Source organism: Populus nigra, chromosome 4 (assembly GCF_951802175.1).
Source record: "Populus nigra chromosome 4, ddPopNigr1.1, whole genome shotgun sequence".
NCBI lineage: Eukaryota > Viridiplantae > Streptophyta > Magnoliopsida > Malpighiales > Salicaceae > Populus > Populus nigra.
This window is the reverse complement of record NC_084855.1, coordinates 9,159,230-9,182,078: the sequence shown is the minus strand read 5'-3', so window position 1 is coordinate 9,182,078 and position 22,849 is coordinate 9,159,230. Positions and strand designations below refer to the sequence as shown.

At 34.7% G+C, this 22,849-nt stretch overlaps 3 protein-coding genes and 1 long non-coding RNA gene across 4 annotated transcripts; 3 read left to right on the top strand and 1 right to left on the bottom strand.

Annotated features, from left to right (window-relative positions):
- The first annotated feature begins 501 nt into the window (after positions 1–501).
- LOC133691044 (cytochrome P450 81Q32-like) lies at positions 502–2,654 on the top strand. Its single transcript, XM_062111356.1, has 2 exons — positions 502–1,538; positions 1,870–2,654. The coding sequence occupies exons 1-2, from the start codon at positions 654–656 to the stop codon at positions 2,488–2,490; spliced, it is 1,506 nt and encodes a 501-aa protein (XP_061967340.1). The 5' UTR covers positions 502–653; the 3' UTR covers positions 2,491–2,654.
- Positions 2,655–5,614: 2,960 nt separating this feature from the next.
- Positions 5,615–8,090, top strand: LOC133691521 (cytochrome P450 81Q32-like). Its single transcript, XM_062112061.1, has 2 exons — positions 5,615–6,916; positions 7,352–8,090. Exons 1-2 carry the CDS (start codon positions 6,035–6,037, stop codon positions 7,967–7,969), a joined length of 1,500 nt encoding a protein of 499 aa, XP_061968045.1. The 5' UTR covers positions 5,615–6,034; the 3' UTR covers positions 7,970–8,090.
- A 3,098-nt stretch (positions 8,091–11,188) lies between these two features.
- Positions 11,189–14,657, top strand: LOC133692123 (metal transporter Nramp2). Its single transcript, XM_062112833.1, has 4 exons — positions 11,189–12,041; positions 12,390–12,526; positions 12,647–13,299; positions 13,919–14,657. Exons 1-4 carry the CDS (start codon positions 11,446–11,448, stop codon positions 14,141–14,143), a joined length of 1,611 nt encoding a protein of 536 aa, XP_061968817.1. The 5' UTR covers positions 11,189–11,445; the 3' UTR covers positions 14,144–14,657.
- An 886-nt stretch (positions 14,658–15,543) lies between these two features.
- Positions 15,544–21,257, bottom strand: LOC133692124 (uncharacterized). Its single transcript, XR_009841826.1, has 3 exons — positions 21,044–21,257; positions 19,945–20,007; positions 15,544–15,735 (listed from the first exon to the last, which is right to left on the bottom strand). It is a non-coding gene; the product is annotated as an uncharacterized LOC133692124 (long non-coding RNA).
- Positions 21,258–22,849: the final 1,592 nt, after the last annotated feature.

Here is a 22,849-nt window from a genome sequence, read left to right as displayed (position 1 = left end):
TGTTAAATAACATTATGGTAACCTATTTGTCATGTACAGTCGTTTCAAACGATAAAATGGTTTAGAAACAAAAAAAAAAATTAAAAATTAGTCGCCACCACTGATATTTAGTCGTGATTTTGATTTTAGAAACCGTTAGTTGATCCCATTGAAAAAACTTTCTAGCTCTGCCGTACCGTTAAGGAATGAGAAGGAGCAACATGGACGTTGACAGAAAAAGAGTTTCTCAACTTTTTAAAGTATTTTGTATTTAAAAATATATTAAAATAATTTTTTTTATTTTTTAAAATTTATTTTTAACATTAATACATTAAAAAAATATAAATAAAATTAATTTAAAAAAATTAAAGATTCTTAAAAACAATTTTTAACCGTAAAACAAAGATACGGGAATAGGTGGTTGGTCCGGATCTGTTATGGAAGACGACTTTGCGGGATGAGGTGCATGGTGGGTCAAGATCGATTATTGATTATTAATGAATGGTAGAAACTTTCTTTCGGAACCTATCTTTTTCATTAAGGAAATATCTCCTTAATTCCGTGTCTAGGCAGGCTAAAATGTGTTCTATATCTGCTTGTTTGCAACCCTAACCAGCATAACAATCTCCGGTCTTGACAGAGCTAGTCTGTTCTTGTATAAACAGTAAACCACCATGTTCTTGCACTTTCTGCTCCTCTATTTAGTTCTTTATGTACTTACCAAACACTTCCGCAACAAGATCCAAAACCTCCCACCAAGCCCATTCCCTGCTCTCCCCATAATAGGCCATCTCCATCTCCTCAAGAAACCCCTCCACCGATCCCTATCCAAGATATCAAACAGGCACGGCCCTGTAGTACTCCTACAGCTTGGCTCCCGTCGTGTTCTTGTAGTTTCCTCCCCTTCAGCTGCAGAAGAATGTTTTACCAAGAATGATATTGTCTTTGCCAATCGTCCACACCTACTTGCAGGAAAACACTTGGGCCGCAACTACACGACCCTTTCATGGGCACCACACGGTGACCTTTGGCGCAATCTTCGTAAAATCTCCTCCCTTGAAATCTTATCCTCTAACCGTCTCCAGTTGCTTTCTAGCATACGCACGGAAGAGGTCAAGTTTTTGATTCGCCGTCTTTTCAAAAACAATGATGAGATCATAGATTTGAAATCGTCATTTTTCGAGCTCATGCTAAATGTGATGATGAGGATGACAGCTGGAAAGAGATATTACGGTGAAAACGAGGCTGAAGTGGAGGAGGGGAGGAGATTTCGAGAGATCGTGACAGAGACTTTCCAGGTCAGTGGCGCATCAGCTGTGGGAGACTTCTTACACGTGTTAGCTGTGATAGGAGGAACGGAGAAGAGGTTGATGAAGTTGCAGGAAAAGAGAGATGGGTTTCTGCAAGAGTTGGTTGATGAGCATAGGAGAAGAATGGGGAATAAGAAGAGCTGTTTTTCTAATGAGAGAAATTACAAGACCATGATTGAGGTTTTGCTAACACTGCAAGAATCAGAACCTGAGTACTATAAGGATGAAACTATCAAGGACCTTATGGTGGTAAGATCTCTGTCTTCTAACAGTGAGAACTGGGTGGCGTTAAATTTCACTTTCCAGAGACAATCTACCAAAAAAAAAAAGAGGAGGAGATGGGCTTGTCTTATAGAATGAAAAATGACGGGAAAAGTTTCTCGTTAATTTTAGTACTTTCAAGTTATTTCCTCATTTATCTGCAAGTGAGAGTCCTAGAATTAATGATTTTTTCTTCTATTTATTTTAATTTTAATTTTTATATATTGATCAAAGTGCAAGGCGCACATAATTTAGCAGCCACTGTTCAAGAGAAGACCGAATTCATGCACTAATTTTTTAATTCACGTATATGCTGCAGGTTCTACTGTCTGCCGGGACAGATACTACAGCTGGGACAATGGAGTGGGCATTGTCACTTCTGCTGAACAATCCTCTCATTTTAAGGAAAGCACAAAATGAAATTGACAAGGTTGTTGGACACGATCGTCTGATTGACGAATCTGATGTGGCTAAGCTTCCTTATCTACACTGCGTCATAAAGGAAACTATGCGAATGTACCCAATAGGCCCATTGCTAGTGCCTCACAGGTCATCAGAGGAGTGTGTGGTAGGAGGGTTCCAGATACCAAGCGGCACCATGTTGTTGGTTAACATGTGGGCAATACAGAATGATCCTAAAATCTGGGACGACGCAGCAAAATTTAAGCCAGAAAGGTTCGAAGGTTCCGTGGGAGTTAGAGATGGGTTCAAATTGATGCCTTTCGGGTCAGGAAGGAGGAGATGTCCTGGGGAAGGTTTGGCCATGCGCATGGCTGGATTGACTCTGGGGTCATTACTTCAGTGTTTCGAATGGGACAGGGTTAGCCAGGAAATGGTGGACATGACAGGGGGGACTGGACTCACTATGCCCAAGGCTCAGCCTTTACTGGCCAGGTGCACTTCCCGTCCATCGATGGCAAACCTTCTTTCTCAAATTTGAAGGAGGCTGTATGCTGCTTGCTGAACAGAAGATATTAATTTGCCAAGTTTATTAGTTGTAAAAGGTCACAGTCTCTGGCCTAATATCATTTACTTTTCCTTCCAATGCAAAGTAACCGAGGTAGCCTCATTTATATTTTAATACATCAGCATTATTTAATATCATTACTGGGACCATTGTTTAGCTGCGATATCAGTACCTGCGATGATTTCTAACTTTGTTTCACTCATGAGTTTACTTTCTTTAATTGTCAAGATTTTTTTCAGGTCTTAAAAAGTTTTGAAACTAATACCATAAAAACAATGGTAAATTTATATTTAATTGTTGAATTAGGCTGAAATTTTATCAAATTATTCTAATTACTTATTTGTTTTGAGGCAACTAGCATGCCTTTACATGTATAAATTAGGTCTGAAGCTACTATTTCAAAATCATTTTTATTTTTCTTGGTGTTTTTGAATTTATTTTTCTTATTTATATTAGAACTTTTAATTTAATTAATATTCTACTAATTAGAATGCTTTCCTTGTATTTAAATAGCCTTAAAAGCTACTTCTTGGAAGAGAATTAATGAAAAAAACTTTTACGAATATATCATATTTCTCTTTATAATTTTTTTTACAAATAAGGGTTGTTATCTTAAACTTGATTACTTTCGTTTTTTTCTCTACAATTTAGAACTATAAAGATTTAAAGACTAAAAACCCCTATCAATGATATATGTTGCATCAATTGATATAGGATATAGGGGTAATTATTTTTTATTCGGTTCGGTTTTAAAAAAAAAGAGTAATCAAACCAATTTTTTTAAAAAAACCAAAACCGGTTCAAACCGACCGGTTTTGGTTTTGTTCTGTTTTTTTAGGATAAAAACCGGTCAAACCGGTTTGACTCGGTTTTTTCAGTTTGGCTCGGTTTTTTCCGGTTTGGCTCGGTTTTTTTCAGTTTGGATTCGGTTCGGTTTTTTCGGTTTCAAGCTTATAAAACCGAATCGAACCGCTTGGTTTTTTTAAAATTTTAATTGGTTTTTTTTCACAATTCAGTTTTTTCAGTTATTGTTTTTCCAGTTTTCTGGATTTTCTACTCATCTCTAAATTAATATCATTGTTGGCTGGCCTGTTTGACAAACGAAGATGGTAGCAACATCCCATTTCACAATGCAAGAGTGGAGGTCAGTTAGGGTATTGAGAGGGCTCAAGAAATAGTGCAAATAATCTCCTCACAATCTCTAGATCAAGTGGAACTTTTATTATTCGAAATTGCAAAACACTTAAACCATATAACAGTACAAGGAGAGGTGCAAATAAGAATCATGGACGAGGAGATGAATGTGCTAGCTTGAAGACTTACATTGAAGCAAACTAAATCCTAGATCTATTCTTGACTTTCGAATTAGGCTTGAATTTTATTAGATTATTTTAACTACCTATTCATTTTCAAGCAACCAGCTTGCTATCTATTTTCCTTTACAAGCATAAATTAAGTCTGAATGTTATTATTTCAAAATCTTTTTTTTATTTTCCTTGTTGTTTTTTATTTTTTTATTTATATTAATTAGAACTGTGATAATCCCACGAAACCTAAATTTAAACAAAATAGAAAATTAAATTATAATAAACAAAATATTGAAGCCTAATAATAATAATAATAACCAATCAATTAAAAAAAATGACCCCAAAAAGCTATATTTAAGAAAACAAAAACATCATGTAGTAGCATGACATGTTTATATTTAAGAAATTAATTTAATTCAAAACCAAAATTTATTTTTTAAAAAAATAAATTTAAAAAAGAATGGCAAATAAAAATACTCGAGATAATCTATGTTATTTTCAAAATTAACGAAAAATCCTATAAAAAAAATATTGAATGATAAAATTAAAAAACTTACATGAGCTAAAAAAAAATGAACTCAAACAAATCCTAATGGATAGGGTTTTCTAATTTTGTTTATCATTTGTTTTTGTTTATTTGAGGCTATGTTTTGAAAAGAAAAGATTGTTTAGACATTATTTCAAATGTAATAGTAGATTTATAAATAAATACATATGTTTTATTGATTTTTTTTCTAGCACCCATTAGTAAGGATATAAAGTGTTATTTATCTTCAAATTTCATGTTGCAAAGTGAAATATTTAAAACTTTCGTTGCAAAGTAAAAAAATAATCAAAGTATAGGATGCATAGAGTAATTTAATCAAAAATCAATTTTAAAATGATCTAAAATAAAAAAAAATAGAAACTAAATCTGACAGATTAAAAAACTAATGGGAAATAAAATTAAAAATAAATTTTAATATTTAAAATAATTCAAATAAAAAAAAATATCGATTGAAAAATAATAACCAAATCAGAAGAAAAAATAAATTGAAAGGTTATAAAAATTTAAAAGGTCACACGCGGGGATGGAGAAGAAGATGAGAGAGAGAGAAAGACATCTAGTTCCAAACCAAAGAAAATTACACTAGACAGACCTCCAGGGAGGCAAGCCTTGCCGTGACGAATAAAAATACTCCAAAAAAGATTAATTTTTGTCGCTATAAACCAATGTAATTTGTCGCTTAAACACGATGAAGTGATTTATTTACTAGCACATTCAAGTGCCAACAACTTTTTATTTTTTATTTTTTTATATTTATAAACACCAAATTTTCCTCTAAAATCATATAATAATCACACAAAAAAAAAACCAAAAAAAATAAATATGAACAAGCCACGTGAGAAGATGTAAGAAAATCTTGATATTAAAGACAAAGAAATCATTTTATTGTTTCCTGAAAAGTGAAATACAAAAGAAAAACTCAATTTCAGTTTAAATAACTTTTTGATTTTAAAAATAATTACGTAAGAATATTTAAAAAATATAAAAAGACTAAGCCATGCAATTTTAAAATTACCAATGGAATTTGTGAAAACTTGTAATTACCATTGGGAAAATAATAATTTCACTTTTGTTCGATGCCCACTTTATTGCAATTATTGCCATTAGACTCTGATGATTTGGAAACTATCGAAGAGATGCTGTCTCTTATCTAGCTGAGAATAAAGGATGATGTGACATTTGTGCTATACATGTTCTTTATTACTGGGCTTTTTTGAGCCACGACAATCTTCTTGCTATTTTCTTTTCGGTTGAGTTGCTGATTCCTCATTCAGAACATGTGCAGAGCCAAAAAGCTAAGCCGATATGAATTGATGGCTACTCAATTTATTTGGTTCTATGACCATTGTCTGCTTGATATTCACGGCCGTGTTTCAAAATTCATGACCTTTTTTTTCCACTTCTGAAAGTACTGCTTTCGGTAATTTATGGTCGTCTCTTAGTGTAGGTGGCCTTTGGATGTCGACACATTTCAACTCAAATTCAAATCTAGACAAAGGTCGAGCGAGCATGATTGTTTCTTTGGCAGACTTGATCAAAGGTTTATACTTTAACAAGCTTCAACTGCGTTTCTTTTATAATCCACAGATAGCTTCATCAAGGCACAGGGGTTAACGTAATACTCCTTCGAACGACAAGGAGATTCGCCATTGGCAAATTGATCATGGCGACACTATTTCTCTATTTTCCTGTTTTTTTAGCCTTGTATATGATCACAAGACACCTCCTAGACAAGATCCAAAACCTCCCGCCTAGTCCATTCCTTTCACTCCCGATCATTGGCCATCTCTACCTGTTTAAGAAGCCAATTTACAGGACCCTGTCCAATATATCCAATCGATCTGGCCAGCTCGTTGTCTTGCTACGACTCGGATCCCGTCGAGTTCTTGTTGTCTCATCCCCCTCAATAGCTGAAGAATGCTTTACCAAAAACGACGTTGTCTTTGCTAACCGCCCTCGTCTACTCATTGGAAAACACCTTGGTTACAACTGTACAAACCTGTTTTGGGCATCCTACGGTGACCACTGGCGAAACCTTAGAAAGATCGTGTCTATTGAAGTCTTATCTGCATATCGCCTCCAGATGCACTCTGCCACACACCTAGAGGAGGTAAAATGGATGATCGGCTGGCTCTTTCGTAATCAGAACCAGGTGGTGGATATGAAGAGAGCATTCCTCGAACTGACTCTGAACATCATCATGCGGATGATAGCTGGAAAGAGGTATTATGGAGACGATGTTTCTGATGTGGAACAAGCACAAAGGTTTCGTGCGATTCATGCTGAGATGTATACGCTAATTGGCCAAACCATAATCGGAGACTACGTACCATGGATTAAATCAAAGAAGATGGAGAAGAGATTGATAGAGTGCCGAGTGAAGAGGGACAGTTTCATGCAGTGCTTGATCGAAGAACAAAGGAGAGTACTTTTGGAGAGTGATTGTTGTGGTGAAAGGAAAAGGACTATGATTCAGGTTCTGCTTTCATTGCAAGAAACCGAACCTGAGTATTACACGGATGATATTATCAAAGGGCTTATGCTGGTAAGAATCTGTGATCATTTGCTCGATTTACATAACATTCTCATCAACAGGGTAATTAGACAATAATTCAAAATCCGCCCGTACTCTGTATTGGGAATCGTCAAACTTAAAATGACTGCGATCTGATGAAAAAATTATCTTCTTTTATTAGTCATTTTGTAATGGGAATCATTGAAATTAAGATGACAGTGGAATGTGATCGAGAAACATAATAAAGCGACAACGCTGTGCAACTTTTTTAACCATGGTGGATGAAATCTGCTGGACTTGTAGTGTTGTATTACTAAAATATTCAAGTAACTGCAGTACACAGGTCATAATAATTTCACAGCCATTATGGATTTGGTAGATCACTTGATGGTAATTCGGTTTGCGTCGCTTTTGTCGACTCTCTAACTACTACTGATCATCACAATATCTTGTTTCCGAGTGGAGGTGCTCCTATTTGCCGGAACAGACACTTCATCTAGTATAATGGAATGGGCACTTTCACTCCTGCTCAACCATTCGGATGTCCTTCTGAAGGCTCAAAAAGAAATCGACGAGTATATTGGACCTGATCGTCTAATTGATGAAGCGGATCTTGCCCACCTTCCTTACCTCCGAAGCATCATAAATGAAACACTAAGGATGTACCCACCAGCTCCACTGCTAGTACCTCATGAATCATCAGAGGAATGCCTGGTTGGAGGGTTCCGCATTCCACGTGGCACTATGCTATTTGTGAACATGTGGGCCATACAAAATGACCCTAAAATCTGGTTGGACCCAAGGAAATTCAGGCCTGAGAGATTTAATGGCCTGGAGGGGGCTAGAGATGGTTTTAGGCTGATGCCTTTTGGGTATGGCAGGAGGGGCTGTCCTGGAGAAGGCTTGGCCTTGAGAATGGTGGGGTTGGCATTGGGCTCGCTGATTCAGTGTTTTGAGTGGCAGAGAATGGATGATAAATCGGTGGATATGACCGAGAGGCCTGGTTTCACCATGGCAAAGGCCCAGCCATTGAAAGCCATATGTCGGCCACGACCAAGCATGCTCAAACTTTTTTCTCAGTAAGTATTCAGGGTATTTAAGAGTATCTAGGGTATTTAAATGTACGATAACTGTGCGTGTTTTAATTTGTCAAGTATATTTTATCTGAAAAAATATTAAATTAATATTTTTTAATGGTTTTTTATATGTTAATGTGAAAATTAAAAAATAATTATTTTAATATATGTTAAAATAAAAAACAACACCAACAATATACATTCTGCCATGACTCCTATTTGACACGAAGACAGCGGTCTAGCCACATGTGTTGCTTCGTGAGTGGAAAATAAATTGCCCGTTAAATCGTAGATCCGGGCATGCATGGCCCATGTTATTAAAGACAAAATGCTTTACTTTATTAACGAGGGGAACCAGCAATAATAGATGCACATGCATCGTAGAGAAAGGAGAGGAGGATGATAAAACAAAATGGCTGCCTTTGCTTTCAGTCCTCGATCACACGGGTAATTTTATCGGACATCATGTCTCTTGTCTCTAAGCCTGTTTCTTACCCAATCTGGATGCGTACAGCAAGCAATGTGGATTGTGATTTGCAGTACGGTCAAACATTATGTGATGTTTTTAATTTTGTCAATGAAATTAGGCCTTCTCTTGTCTTTGTCGCCTTCTGGCTGGGTCTTGGTGGAGATATGCAATGTCACGCAAGTGCATCCGAAGACTCTTTTGGCATCCTTAGCGTATACCTAGATTTGGCGTGGCTAATAAAAAACATTCCGAAGGGGAAGTTCATTTTTCTGTGGAGATAGACACTCTTTACTATTCATTAAATCATTAAAATAATGGAGTGATGTTTATGATCTTAGTTGAAAAAATTGATTCTCTTTTAATTAGGGATATTTTCATATCTTTACATGATGTATTAGTTATTATTAATTTGTTAAGGATTATTTTTTTTATTCAACATTTTAATAAACAATAAAATAATTAAAAAACTCCCAAGAGTAAAAAAAACAATCTTTTCCATTATGAGTGGCTCGTGTCATTCAAATATAATTGGTTTATCATCGATGATCCTTAATTTCTTCCCCTCTCATTTCTCTCTCCTACTTTGATAAATACACCACGGTCTTCATTGTTATTAGTATTTTAGATTTAATTTTTTTAGTTTTAATATTTGTGTTTTTGTCATTTTTCATTTTTTATAAAGCTTTATTTTTTTTTAATTTAACCATTGGTTTTTAATTTGTGTGTGTGTGTGTGTATATATATATATTCAATTCAGTCCTTCTACTTTTAATTTTTAATTTTTCCTTTTGCCCTTTTGTCAAATTTTTTTATAACTTTTGATGATGATGATGATAACAATAATAATCGTGATAGCAACAACAACACTAATAGTAATACTATTTATAACGATAATAATGGTAATAACAATAGTAATAATAATAGTTTATTATGATGATGATAGTGGTGATAATGATAAATTTTTTTGATAATAATAGTGATGATATTGATAATTATGATAATAATGTAATAATAATAAAAATGATATAAATGGTGGTGGTGGTGGTGATAATAGTGGTAGTAATAATAGTTTGTTATAATAATAATAATAATTGTAATGATAATGATAATAATAACAAAAATTATGGTTATAATAATAATATATGGAAGAAGAAGAAAAAAAGGAATGATAATAAAAATATTAATAATAGTAGTAGCGGTAATAATAATAATAATGACAACAATAATAGTAACCATAATAATAATAGTGATGATGATAGTTGTAATGGTTGTGAAAATACTACTACTACTACTACCACTAAATAACAATAACAATGGTAGTGTTAGTAACAACAACAACAATAACAATAATAATGATAGTAGTTTTAATAACAATAATGATAATAATAATAGTGATGATATTATTTATCAACAATAATAGTAATGATGATTCTGATCTCTATTATTTGAATTGTTGTTTTTTAAAATTATTTTGTATGATTAAAATTCTATTTTTTCTTTAATTTTATTTTTTAATATTTAATTTATTGAAAATTAAACTTTATAAATTTTTCTAAATTGGATGCTTCGGATTAATGACTTAGGTCACAAGTTAAAAAAGTTAACACACTTTTTTTAAAAGGTTTTATAATTCTTTTTATTTTTTTATTGAATTATTCTAGTTATATAATTTGAACTTTAAGTTTGACGGGATATCTCGTGTTAACTTGATTCTAATTAGCGTTGTTTCATATTTTTTTTTTAATCTCATTTCCATACCTAAATATTATTTTTTATATAAAAAATCGCTTGGCTCTGCATCCAAGCGACGGCACCCAGGATAGTTCATGTGCTTGGACACAAACCTGTCATTTAAGGCCAATTGTGGTCCTAGTACTAATCATTCACATTGTGCCATCCATACGATTTTATTTTTATTTTAGATGATAATGTGGGAATCAAATCTGTGTACCATCCGGATCCATAGTTAGTCTCTTCTTCCGATTATTCTCTGTTTAGTGCACTTCTTCACTTGTACCATGACCACCAAAAACTGAAGCTGTTTATTTCGTTGTGGTTATTGAACGTTGTGCTGTAGACCGCGTAAGGATTGTTCCTTCAATTCATTGATATTTATGACTCCCCTTTTGTTTTCCAAATCAAAATTAAACGGCTGGGGAGGTGGCTACCACGTGGCAATAAAAGCAAGAAATCTACAAAAAAGTACCTCAAACATCATCTGCTTCCACGCATGTTACCTTCATTAGCTCAAGTCAATGGCCATGAGCTGAGATGCCACGGCCTACCAGGCTACAGCCATGAGATGTTCATCGTTGCTTTTTTGAAGACAATGAAGAAGTCAGCAGATGCCTTGTCTCGCATCGCTTGCTGTGCTGAATGGCATGAATTCCTTCTTCCATGAGGAAAAAGAATGGTGCTGTGCTCATCGTCCTTCTGTCTGTTAACATTTTCCCGTGGGCCTTTCTGCTGCAATTTCTATCATATCCCATTCATCCACGTGATATACAGTGTATTATTATTATTATTATTATTTTATAATTTTACCTCTTTTTTTTTATTTAGGAAAACACCATTTCCTTTAGTACATATATAATAATTTATTAAAAACATAAAACAACTCTTTACGTGATAATTTTTTTAAAAAAAACTAGCTATTTTAACTAAAATTCAGCCAAAAAAACATAGAGAACAGATTTATGCTCTCAAAGCAATTTCAAAGTTATAATTTCTTGTTTCTTCAAAGTTCCGTAAAAAAAGCCAACCAATTTATCGCGCGTCAATACATGATTGGCTATATAATATCCCACTGCAATGATCATCAATCACATGAAACCTACTCTATAATAACCATCATTTAAAAAAAAAGAAGCCAGTACCGCATAAAAATCATAAATCCACCATCCTAACAAATTCACATCGGACTTCACCATATCGGAGATTAAGGTCACCCCTGGCTGCACCTCTCCACTCCACTCCACAACGGAATATTCTAATTTAAAACGGAATTTCAAAAAATGAGTTCGCCATCTGGAGGTGAGGATTCTAAAGACGACGAAAAAGACGAGGAATCAAACCATCTGTTGCCGTTATCATCCTCATCACAGTCTCTATCGTTACAAAGCGAGGATTATTCCGATGAAGTAGCATTCGAAGCGCGAGAGAAAATCGTGATCGTTGACGTGGAAGGACCAGACTCAATAGACGCCGTTGATTATGTCCCACCATTCTCATGGAGAAAACTCTGGCTATTCACAGGACCTGGGTTCTTAATGAGCATAGCGTTTTTAGATCCAGGGAATTTAGAAGGGGATCTTCAGGCAGGGGCGATTGCTGGGTACTCGTTGTTATGGCTCTTACTGTGGGCAACAGTCATGGGGTTGTTGATCCAGATGTTGTCAGCTCGTGTTGGGGTCGCGACGGGGCGGCACTTGGCGGAGTTGTGTAGAGATGAGTATTCGAATTGGGCTAGGTATATTTTGTGGTTTATGGCGGAGGTGGCACTTATTGGTGCTGATATACAGGAGGTTATTGGGAGTGCTATTGCTATTCAGATTTTGAGTAATGGGTTCTTGCCTCTTTGGGCCGGAGTTCTAATTACGGCATCGGATTGGTATGTGCTGTATTGAATTGTTTGTGGTTTATAATTTTTGGTTTTGCTGGATTTACTCTTGAATCCAAATCCTATTGTTTTCTTTTCCATGTTTTTTTTTAATGATTTTGATAGGTTTTATAGAATTTGGTTTGAAATAAACTGATAATTTCGGATCGAGTTATATTGTCTTCGTTGTGAAGTTGGGCACCAAGTCAGCATTGCTCGTTAATTGTCATTCTTATCTTTTTGGATAATTCTCTGATGCTCTGTTTTTTTAGTTCTGGAAGATAGTAGTTAATATTTGCACTTGTTTGATGATTTGTTTAATTAAATGGGGTTTTTTTGTTCTCTTTTTTGTGTGGACAGTTTCATGTTTTTATTTCTAGAGAATTATGGAGTAAGGAAGTTAGAAGGTGTTTTTGCGGTTCTGATTGCGACAATGGCTTTATCATTTGCCTGGATGTGTGGTGATGCCCAGCCAAGTGGAAAAGAACTTTTAAAGGGTAAGAATTTTATTTGGTAGAGGAAGTGAAAACTCTGCTGTTCAGTGTTTGGATTTTGTTTCTGTGAATATCTTCACTGGCTGCACCCATTCTTCTGATTGATTATGATCCTTCTTGTAGGTATTTTAATTCCAAGACTTGGTTCAAAGACAATTCGACAAGCTGTGGGTGTGGTGGGTTGTGTCATAATGCCGCACAATGTGTTCTTACATTCTGCTTTGGTACAGTCTAGAAAGATCGATCCTCAGAAGAAAGCCCGGGTGCAAGAGGCACTGACTTACTATTCAATTGAGTCCTCAGTAGCTCTTTTTGTATCTTTTATGATAAATTTGTTCGTTACAACCGTGTTTGCTAAGGGGTTTTATGGTACTCCACGAGCCAGTAGTATAGGACTAGTTAATGCAGGGCAGTATCTCGAGGAGAAGTACGGTGGAGGACTCTTTCCAATTCTTTATATCTGGGGTATTGGCTTGTTGGCTGCTGGACAAAGTAGTACAATAACTGGCACCTATGCTGGGCAATTTATCATGGGAGGTTTTCTCAACCTGCGTTTAAAGAAATGGACGAGGGCATTGATAACACGGAGTTTTGCTATTATCCCAACTATTATTGTTGCCATCATTTTCAACACATCTGAAGCTTCTTTGGATATTCTGAATGAGTGGCTTAATGTGCTCCAGTCGATGCAGATTCCTTTCGCACTTATCCCTCTTCTGACCTTGGTAGCCAAGGAGCAGGTCATGGGGGTATTTAAAATCGGGCCTGTTCTTGAGGTAAACTGTTGACTCACATTTCTAGTAAGTTTTGTGTTGTCTGTGCTGTCATGTGTGATACATTGGTAGCTGTCACCGTTGAAATAGAACCAGAAAAGTTCCATGTTCAATACCTGTTGCTCTTCATGTCAGAACATCAGGCTACAGAGGTCTTGGTTCCTATAAATTGGTTTTTCAATACCATTTTAACAGTTATAGTATTGCATCTGCAGTTTGATTTGCGGAATATATGCCAAGGGCTTCCAGTTGCACAAAATGCAAAGTCCCTTTATGTAAATAGAAAAACAAATCAGCAAGAAGATCTGTTAGTCTAGAGACTATGCATTAACTTCATAAATTAAGAAACCAAATTTTCATATTTTCTCCTCTATCTGCTATGTAGTTCTAGCATTTAGATTGCCGCCCATGACAAATCTATCATTTCATGTAGTTTAAGACTTCTTATAACGACCTTTCAATTGTTTAGTAGCACCTATGTGCTTTCAGCAAATTTTTATTTTGTCTCCGAAAATGAGTATAAATGAGATCAATCATCTTCTATGTAAAAGATGATTCCCAATTGATATAAACTTTTGCATCGTTTTTTCTGTATCTAATGTTCTGCTCATTTATATTGTAGAGACTGGCGTGGACTATTGCTGTCCTGGTTATCCTGATCAATGGGTATCTTTTGATTGATTTCTTTATATCTGAAGTTAAGGGCTTGCTCTTTGGCTTTCTGATCGGAAGTGGCACGATTGCATATGTATCATTTATCATTTATCTTGTTTCTCGTTGCGGTACAAGTCCTTCTAATGGGCTCAGCTTAGAACTATCGGAGAGGATTACTTGCAATGGAAATTGAGTTGGTGCCGTTTGCAGAAACCTCAGACCATTAGAATAATGAGTGTCATTCAGAGGCTGCCATGCGATATATATGATATGACACATTGAGATTCTTTCAACAAGTAAAATTCACATTTATGTTTGGAATCACTAACCTTGGTGCATACATAAAGCAAGTGTACAATGTCAAACAATCAATGTAGCAGGTCCCCTCAACAATTTCGCTCAAAGAAGCCGGATGGTCATGTTCCTATCATCAACCACGTAAGAACATTCTTTTCTCTGTTTTGGTGGTTGAAGGACCACAGTTTTAGCAAGAAGATACGATGATGAGCGTGCCTTGTTTACCCCCTACGAAATTCTCGGATGAGCTTGTTAGTTTGTTTTTTTGACGTGACAGTTTATATTGTACGATAGTCAACCTAGCACTGTCGGTTCCTGAAAGGAACTAATCAATACAACAGAATGAGTTGAACTTTTTTTTTACCTGTACATATGGACCGTATTTATTTCTGCAACTTTATTGCCCATCATTATTGTCTTTTCTTTTGACCTTGCTTCTTATGATTTGCAGTCATACAAACTCAAATCTGTTTAAGAAGATTCTTACCTTGAACACAACTAACATGAGAAGATCAACTTATAATGAGGGAGAATTGCTGTGTTTTAGCTGGGTTGCGTATTCCGATGTTAATGCAGTGGTGGAAGAACAGATGGGGTTCCATAAGAACATCATCATGGTGAAATTTCGAAAAAAAATTGTTTTGGACCAGAAAATGCCATATGCAGCCTGTGGTATCTGTCCTTTCTACCTTCTCTTTGGACGAATGTCATCTTCCTTTCTTTTAGGCCACGTTTTGGACAACCAAAGGGAGTTTCATTAGTTTGTTTAAAGGATTGTACACAAGCAGCTCCTTCATCAACGACTAATAAATTAGGTGGTCGGTGCAGTATTCAGTTTTCCCCAAACGCAACATTACAATTTTACACTGTGTGCTTAAAGAGGCCGTGTGTACCTGTGGAAATGGGTTTGGTTGATTGATTGGTATTTTTTGAAGTTGTGGTTAAAATATTGTTTGATTAAAATTTATTTTTTTTTTGTTTAAAATTATATTTTTAATGTTTTTGAATTGTTTTGATGTAAATATATCAAAAATAAATTTTAAAAATAAAAAAATATTATTTTAATATATTTTCAAATAAAAAATACTTTAAAAAGCAGGCTCTAGCAAACTATGCAATCATCATTCATTACTCTAGCATGACACCGGGTAAGTTTATTTTTGGAGGAGTCCCGAGTTGTAGCATCTTTTCTTTATTTATAAAAAAAAAAATTAAATCTTTAAGTGAATCGGTCATTCTGCACATTTAAAAAGCATATGAGACGGTCATGCTATGCAATGCAAAAAGAAACAAAAGTAGAAAGAAAGGATCAATAGTATATAAAAAAAAACCAATGACATTGTTTTTTAATGTACCTTGTGTTAATATGGATCCATGCAAAGAACTTCCTTGATTATCTTTCTCTTTTAATTAATTTATTCTTCAATTGATCTAATAGCGTTGGCGAAAGGCGGGAGCCGCTGAATTTGAAGTGGCATTTGGCCAAAGCTGAGAAATAAAAGGTTAAGGCGTGTTAGAAGGCAAAGAATAAATGACAAAAAACAATGTAAAGGATCAGAGTGAAGAGCAGACAGTGCATTGATGCTTATATGGGAGAAGCTCAGAAATCTCTAGATTAAAATACCATAGGGACAGCAGTGCCAATGAGGTTAGGATTTCCTTAGAAATAAAGAAAATAAACTATAGTGAGAAAAGGAAAAATAAGGATTTCCTTAGAAAAAAAGCAAATCAAATGTTAGATTGCAAGGAAAATTACGAGAAAAGAAAAGAGGTGGACAACAAACAAGCAATTGAAAATTATCTGACCTGACAACAAACAAGCAATTGAAAATTATTTCCTTATAAATGTTACGTGACAAAAATCATGATAAAGAATTATCTGACCTGACAACAAACAAGCAATTGAAACTGCTTGTTTCATCGTTTAGTTTCGGCACCCAGACACGACACACCTGAGCACGGAGGGATGCATGGAAGATGTATTTCTTGATGTTATTGATAGAAAACAGCATTGACTCAAAAATTAAAAATGAGAAAATGTTAGACGCAATGATCATAACAAAAATACAAAGTGCAGGTTATGAACTCCCCAAACATCGACAAAAACAACAAAAACCTCATAAGTTTTGTCTTAGCTTAAATATGCAGTAGCCTGCATCCATTGATAAATCAAGATGAAAGGCAATGCTATTTTAAGTGTTTTTGGCCTGAGCAATTCTCGAACAACATTATTTATCTAACACCCTTTCTCCTTCAATTCTCATAACAATTCTTTAAAAGTTTGACTGTTAGCAATAGTCATATCATCCCATTAAACTCACTCAGGATGGCAATCCCACAACAACTATCTGTTCCCATCATGTCTCTTTATGATTGAACCTAATAACATGCTAAAAAGGAACATTGCTCCTATAATATATGGTTCTATGAGCAATAGAAAGGATGCTCCTCAATGATAAAAAATGACAACGAAAATAACTTGGACAATAAAAAATATGGACAATCAGTTAGCCTTACAGTTAGTTTCCCACCACATTAAATATGTACAAAATAAAAAGAGGCATGGTCCAACCACAATACACACATTCTTTCTTTTCTATTGCAATCAAAACATGTATATATCTATACATATATACACCCCTTGTAAAAAAAAAACCAACAAACAAAAGCTTCCTCAAGCTCAAACTTAAAAGATAAAAACATAATAACTTAATTCCCAATTGAATTTTTTATCCTTGCGTGTGCGTGCACACCCTCTTTCTATGACGTTTGTTTAACAATCATATGTGCTTTGAAAACAGGAATACAATAATATACAAAGTGGTGACACTTAACAGGAAAAGAACAATATGTTGAGCCAATATATATTTTTTTTGGTAAATGCTAAGGTAGTGAACCACCTGCTCCAACAGAAAAACTTAACACATAATAATTTAATTGCCAGTTTCATTTTTTATCCTTGCGTGATAACCTTAGAGGTAGGAAATCGGACATTGCATTTCTTTTCAGCACTTGGTTTAATTCTTGGTTTCAGTTGATATTTGTCATTTTTAATAATACATTGGAAATATCTATGCTCATGGTTTGATGATGAACTTGATAGCTGCACTTTTTCAACATAAGGAGAAACAGATCCTTGTGGAGCTTTATATTTTGGAAAGGCATGCCAAATTATGGAGATGTATTTTTTAAAAAATCATTAAAATATTACTGAAGGAAACTTAATTTTTTATGGAGAAACACAACATGATATTGTTTGCGAAAAAACTACATATTGGTATCAATTTAGTGCTCTTATCGGTTTCCCTTCTTATATGACTTGGTGGAAAGTGCATGCATCCCTTCTATTGTATAGAGTGAAAGAGACCAGCCACTTGTTAGACAATAGAGGATGGGTAGGATAGTTGAGCAGGATATGATAGAAAGGATAGCATTGGTAGAATACTGGGACTAGATAAGTTTAACTCTTAGAACGTACACATGTTCTTGCATATAAGACACCTGGTTGCATAAAAAAATTCCAACATTTGGAAAACTTGAATATATTACCATGTAAAGGTGGACAGTTTCTCTTGATTATGGTATAGTCCCTAACTCTCACAATCTGATTCTCATTTCTAGCCATTCCTTGAATTTCTCCACTTGCCAAAATCTAATGTGATGTCATCTCCATCTAATATCACCTTTTGATCTGTCATAGTCTCATACATCAAAGAATTAAGCATGATAATCCTTGTAAAGGCTGCATTATCTAGTCCAAATGAATGGCAACTTCATGAAAGTTATCCAAAGCCTAAATGAGCAACCAAGAAAATTCTAACCAATAACAATCCTCTATATTGCCCCTTATGACTGTTGCCTTGATCTTTTCATAGCAAGGGTATCATGCAAGTAGGCAAAGATTTAGCCACACTTCATTTCAATGCAAACGTTTAACTCATTTAGATTACCAGAGTCAACTAATGAAATAATCATGCTCTGAAGCTTAATCTTAAAACAAAGTTGATTTCCCAGCACCATTAAAGTTAACATGCATTGACAGCAATAAAAAAACATGTTAATTCTCAATCACCATAATTCTTTTATAACCTCAATCTTCAGTATAAAACACATACCTCAACCCCTCCTCCCTAGCTGACCACTTTTGTCAGTTATATCCATCAGAAGCATGCCTACATAGCCATGAGACTGGTAGAAGAATCCCGTAAAATTCATAATGATGCTCTTATCCACACTGTACATTATAATTTCAGAACCACATTTCTTTACTCAAAAGTAGCTTCTCAAATTAATTCATAAGGGTCCATGGCTCTTGATCATCCAATTCTATTGATCAATCCCTTCATCAATGAAAATCTTAACAAAAAAAGGATCATTAATCTCTCAACTCAAACCTAAATAGATTAAAAAGATTATAAAATGACCCAATTCACTAAATTTTCAAAATCACAAATATAACTTGACAGCTTTGATTGCTGCCCAAAATATAGAATCTAGGACACAATAATTCTGCACACACATATCCAGCGAGTCTTCTATTAATCCCAACTAAAAAAAGAGCAGGCTTTTCTTCCCTGCAGTTTACCAACTCTGCTAAACTATTTTGTTCTACCATTTTATGGAATAAGACAGAGGTCAAACACCCCAAACACACACGTAAAAAAAAACGAATCAGGGGAGATTGGCAGAAAAGGAGGTGCTGGAATGGTGATGTTTGAAAAAGACTCTAGACCAAGTATAAGCTTTGAAAAAGTCCCTGTGTGAAGGAAAAACAAAAAAAAAAAATGTACAATTCATTACTCCAGTCTCACAGCTTGTCTCTAATCTATATTTCATAACACATGCTTGTTGCATCTATGTCTAAAAGCAAGCCATAACATTAAGAAACCCTTATTATGAGCAAGGCAATCTTCATTGGCCATATTACATTTTTAAACGTAGGCTAGCATCATGACCATCTTTTAAAAAAATGACATGACAACCAAACAACCGAGATTTCAAGAAGATATATATGTAGATAACATCAAGCGAGCCTAAATAAATGCACACAAATCCAGCTTATGAGACAGAAATGGTTGAACCGAAATCTCGGTGTAAATAATGAACAAAAAACAAATTAATGGATTCGAAGCACTGACAATTCACATAGACATGGCAATGACACATTTAACTCAGTAGTGCACTCTCCAACATTCAAAATAAGATGGCTGGTTAAAAGCCTCTCATCCCAAACAATGGAAGGACAAAAAACATAGAAATCAAAGGTAGCACAGTAACCACACTGGTCATGCCTAATCTTAATTTAATGACAACCCTCAACCAAGATTAAAGATCAAACCTCTTGCACAAAAACAATCACAACCAATCCAACGAATTCCATGGATTACTTGTGCTTCACACATAGCAGGGGAAAAAAGGAAAGAAACACAGAAAAGCTGACACGAAGCAAGAGGTGTAAAGAGATAATCAAACTTATAATCAAACAATTAGTGGACAAGGCAAGTGTTCCCACCCCAAAAAAAAGCAAAAAAAAAAGACAGGCAAAGAACAGAACATAAGCAAGAAAAAACAGAAGAAGATGAAGCATCTGATGACCAAATAAAAAAAGAATCACAGACCAGAAACATAGCCAAGCAAGCAATACAAAGCCACCAAGAAAAGGCAACCCATAAAAAACAATAGAGAACGATAACCCACCTACAAAACCAAGATAGACGCAGCAAATGAAAGGATGAGAAGCTTTGCAGGGCGTCAGAAAACCTGTCAAAAAAAAGGATGCATAAGAAAACGCATGGTCAAAAGATAATGATAAAAAAAAGAAGCCAAAGAGCACACACCAAGAAAACAAAACTGAGAGGGCAGCAACAGGAGCCCAAGCAGCAAGAAAGAATGCAGGGAAAACCACTAAGAATTTTTTTTGTTATACATACCCCAGCTGATGTGAAAGTATGAAAGAAATCAAGGACACAGGCTGAGCAAAAAATACCAAAAAAAAGCCCACACAGGGCATAATGAAATGACAACAGAAGCACAAAAGCCATTAATGCCAAACCAAGAAAAGAAACCGAATGGAAAAAAAAAAAAAAAAAAAAAACAGAACCTGGTTACATCAAGACATGAGCAGAAACTAAGCAAGAGAGATCAATAAACTGGCAAGGCAGATTGAAAAGTGCCCTGTGTTGAACAGAGGGCCAACGTAGGTGAAAGCAGGCTGTGTATTAAATGCACAATGATGGTGTTCTCTCAAACCTGGGAAAAAGCAGCCCCCACCCTAGCTCCATCCAAACCAGTCCTCACTAGTCATGCTAGAGCCACCAACAGACCTAATCAACCGATCAACACAAAGCCCATCCAACAGCAAAGACTGATAGAACCAAGCAATAAACACAGAGCACCCAACACCAACCCATGAGCCGAGAGCCACATCTCATGCTCTCAAAGAATCCAAACCCTCTAATAACCCACCCCAACCATACCAAGCAGAAGGAACTGGCGACCAAAAGAAGAGAACTCAAAGAACTATTACAATATACAGTGATATCAGAATAGATGAACAATTCTTTTGCCATACTACTTAGTTTTTTTGTTAATGACTTCAGTCACCATTTTTTGATGCTTTCTAATAATGGGTTTGGTTTAGCACACATGAACTTTTCAGGCATATAGGAATCAAAGAAAAAAATACACTACTAACAATTTTGATTCTCGATGTTGATAATAAGTCAAAATTACTAGAAACATGTGAGGATTAATGTGGGAAATGCAATGGAAATTGTTGCAGTTAGTTGCAACTTACAACTAGGCTTTAAAGTTGCTTGCGTGATCCCAATCATCCATTTCCGTTGCAAAGAACTCTCGTGGAAGCTGCCAAGTTATTTTTTAATTTTTGTGTTGGGGAGTGCGAGATTGTAGAAAAGGTAAACTTTTTTGTTTTTTTCCATTATAATTTTTATTGTTGTTGTTGTTTTTTCTTTTCATGAGAGGGAGTGTTTTGGTGATTATTTGTGGTTTTTTCCCTCTCCCTCTCTGTTGAGATTCCGTCACCATTTTATAGGCAAAATTTTTTGTCTTTTCTTTCCTGATTGCGTGGTGACCAAAAATCAAATTCACTTTATTTCTTAATTTTTTTTCCTTGCACTTTTGGTCTTCTTTTCTATATATTTTTATTTTTAACTTTTTTTATTTTTTGTATTTTGATATTTTTAAAAAATACAACTTCAATGTCGATTTAATATCAAGAATTAATCAATGATTTTCAAATATGTGTGTTAATTGCTAAATACATTGAAAACAGATTTTTAAATTTTAATTTTTTTTTGAAATAATGCTGAAAATAACACAAATATATCAAGATCATATATTTTTTACTTTTTGTATTTTGAGAATATTTAGATAAAAAAATAGAGGTAAAAAATTGAATTATGACAACGGGTAGCATGAGTTGACATTTTATTGGAGCAAGCTAGATAGACACTATGCTATCCAAGTATTTTTTAGTCATTTTTTAAATAAAAAAACTTGACATCACCAAATTGTATTTGTTTAGTATTTAAGAAACTTCTATTTTAAAGGTAATTAAAGATTAACGGTTTATCTAGCTATCTGCACTATCAGGATGGATACATAGACATCAGTGATCTTGTTGATATTGTCGAGCAATATTTCCCATATCAGGTAACGTGTCAGTTCAGCAACGGACAACACATTCCAAATGATATCGATACAAGTGAAGCTTTGTACGCTATAACTAGTTGGGGTAAAAATGATGATTACAATTGGTTAAGTTGCATTGAAGTTTATATATCATAGTGGGATGCATGAAGGAATGAGATATTTATAAATGTGCATCTTGTGATTACAAATAAGAAGTATTTGATTAGGCACATGAATATTATACATCAAGTCATTACTTCGAATCCCAAACATGTTCCCGAACATGTCCAGCAGCTTCAAAATATCATAAGTAATCTAATATATTATAATCAATATATGTTAAACATCGGTTTTTATATATTGATCTTTTAATTTAACATTAATGTTTTACAAATAGTAGGTTGGCTTTATGCTATAGGAGGGTTAAGGGACCGTATTTGTGCTCTGTAATATTGACGAAGAAAATGAAAGTTACATCTACGAATCCTGATGGTTAAATGTTTATCGCACTAGACTTGAAACCTTTAGAAAGAGATTAGCTCTTGATGATGCCATGGTAGAGGACGAGGCCACTCAAGCAAGTATAAAAAGCTGGATCCAGTCATGCTATCAATGAGCCCGGATTATTTAGTAGATGTCGTAGACGTAGATAGATAGATGAGTTATATTTATATATTTTGAAATTTGAATTACTTGAATGTTATATTATTTAAGTAATTGAAATTTATTTTTCATATATATATGTTTTCTTATTTGCATTCGTGGGCTACTTATGATTATGAAATATGAGATTTTGTTAAGTTTGGTAAAAATTTGTTAAGTGAGACAAAATCTTGTTAAAATTTAGATATAGTTCTTATATACAGTGGCGGAGGGGGGGCTGGCAGGGGCCAGGGGCCAGGGGCGGGGGCCCCTGCAAAGAAATGCCCCTCCCTTGTAAATATTTATA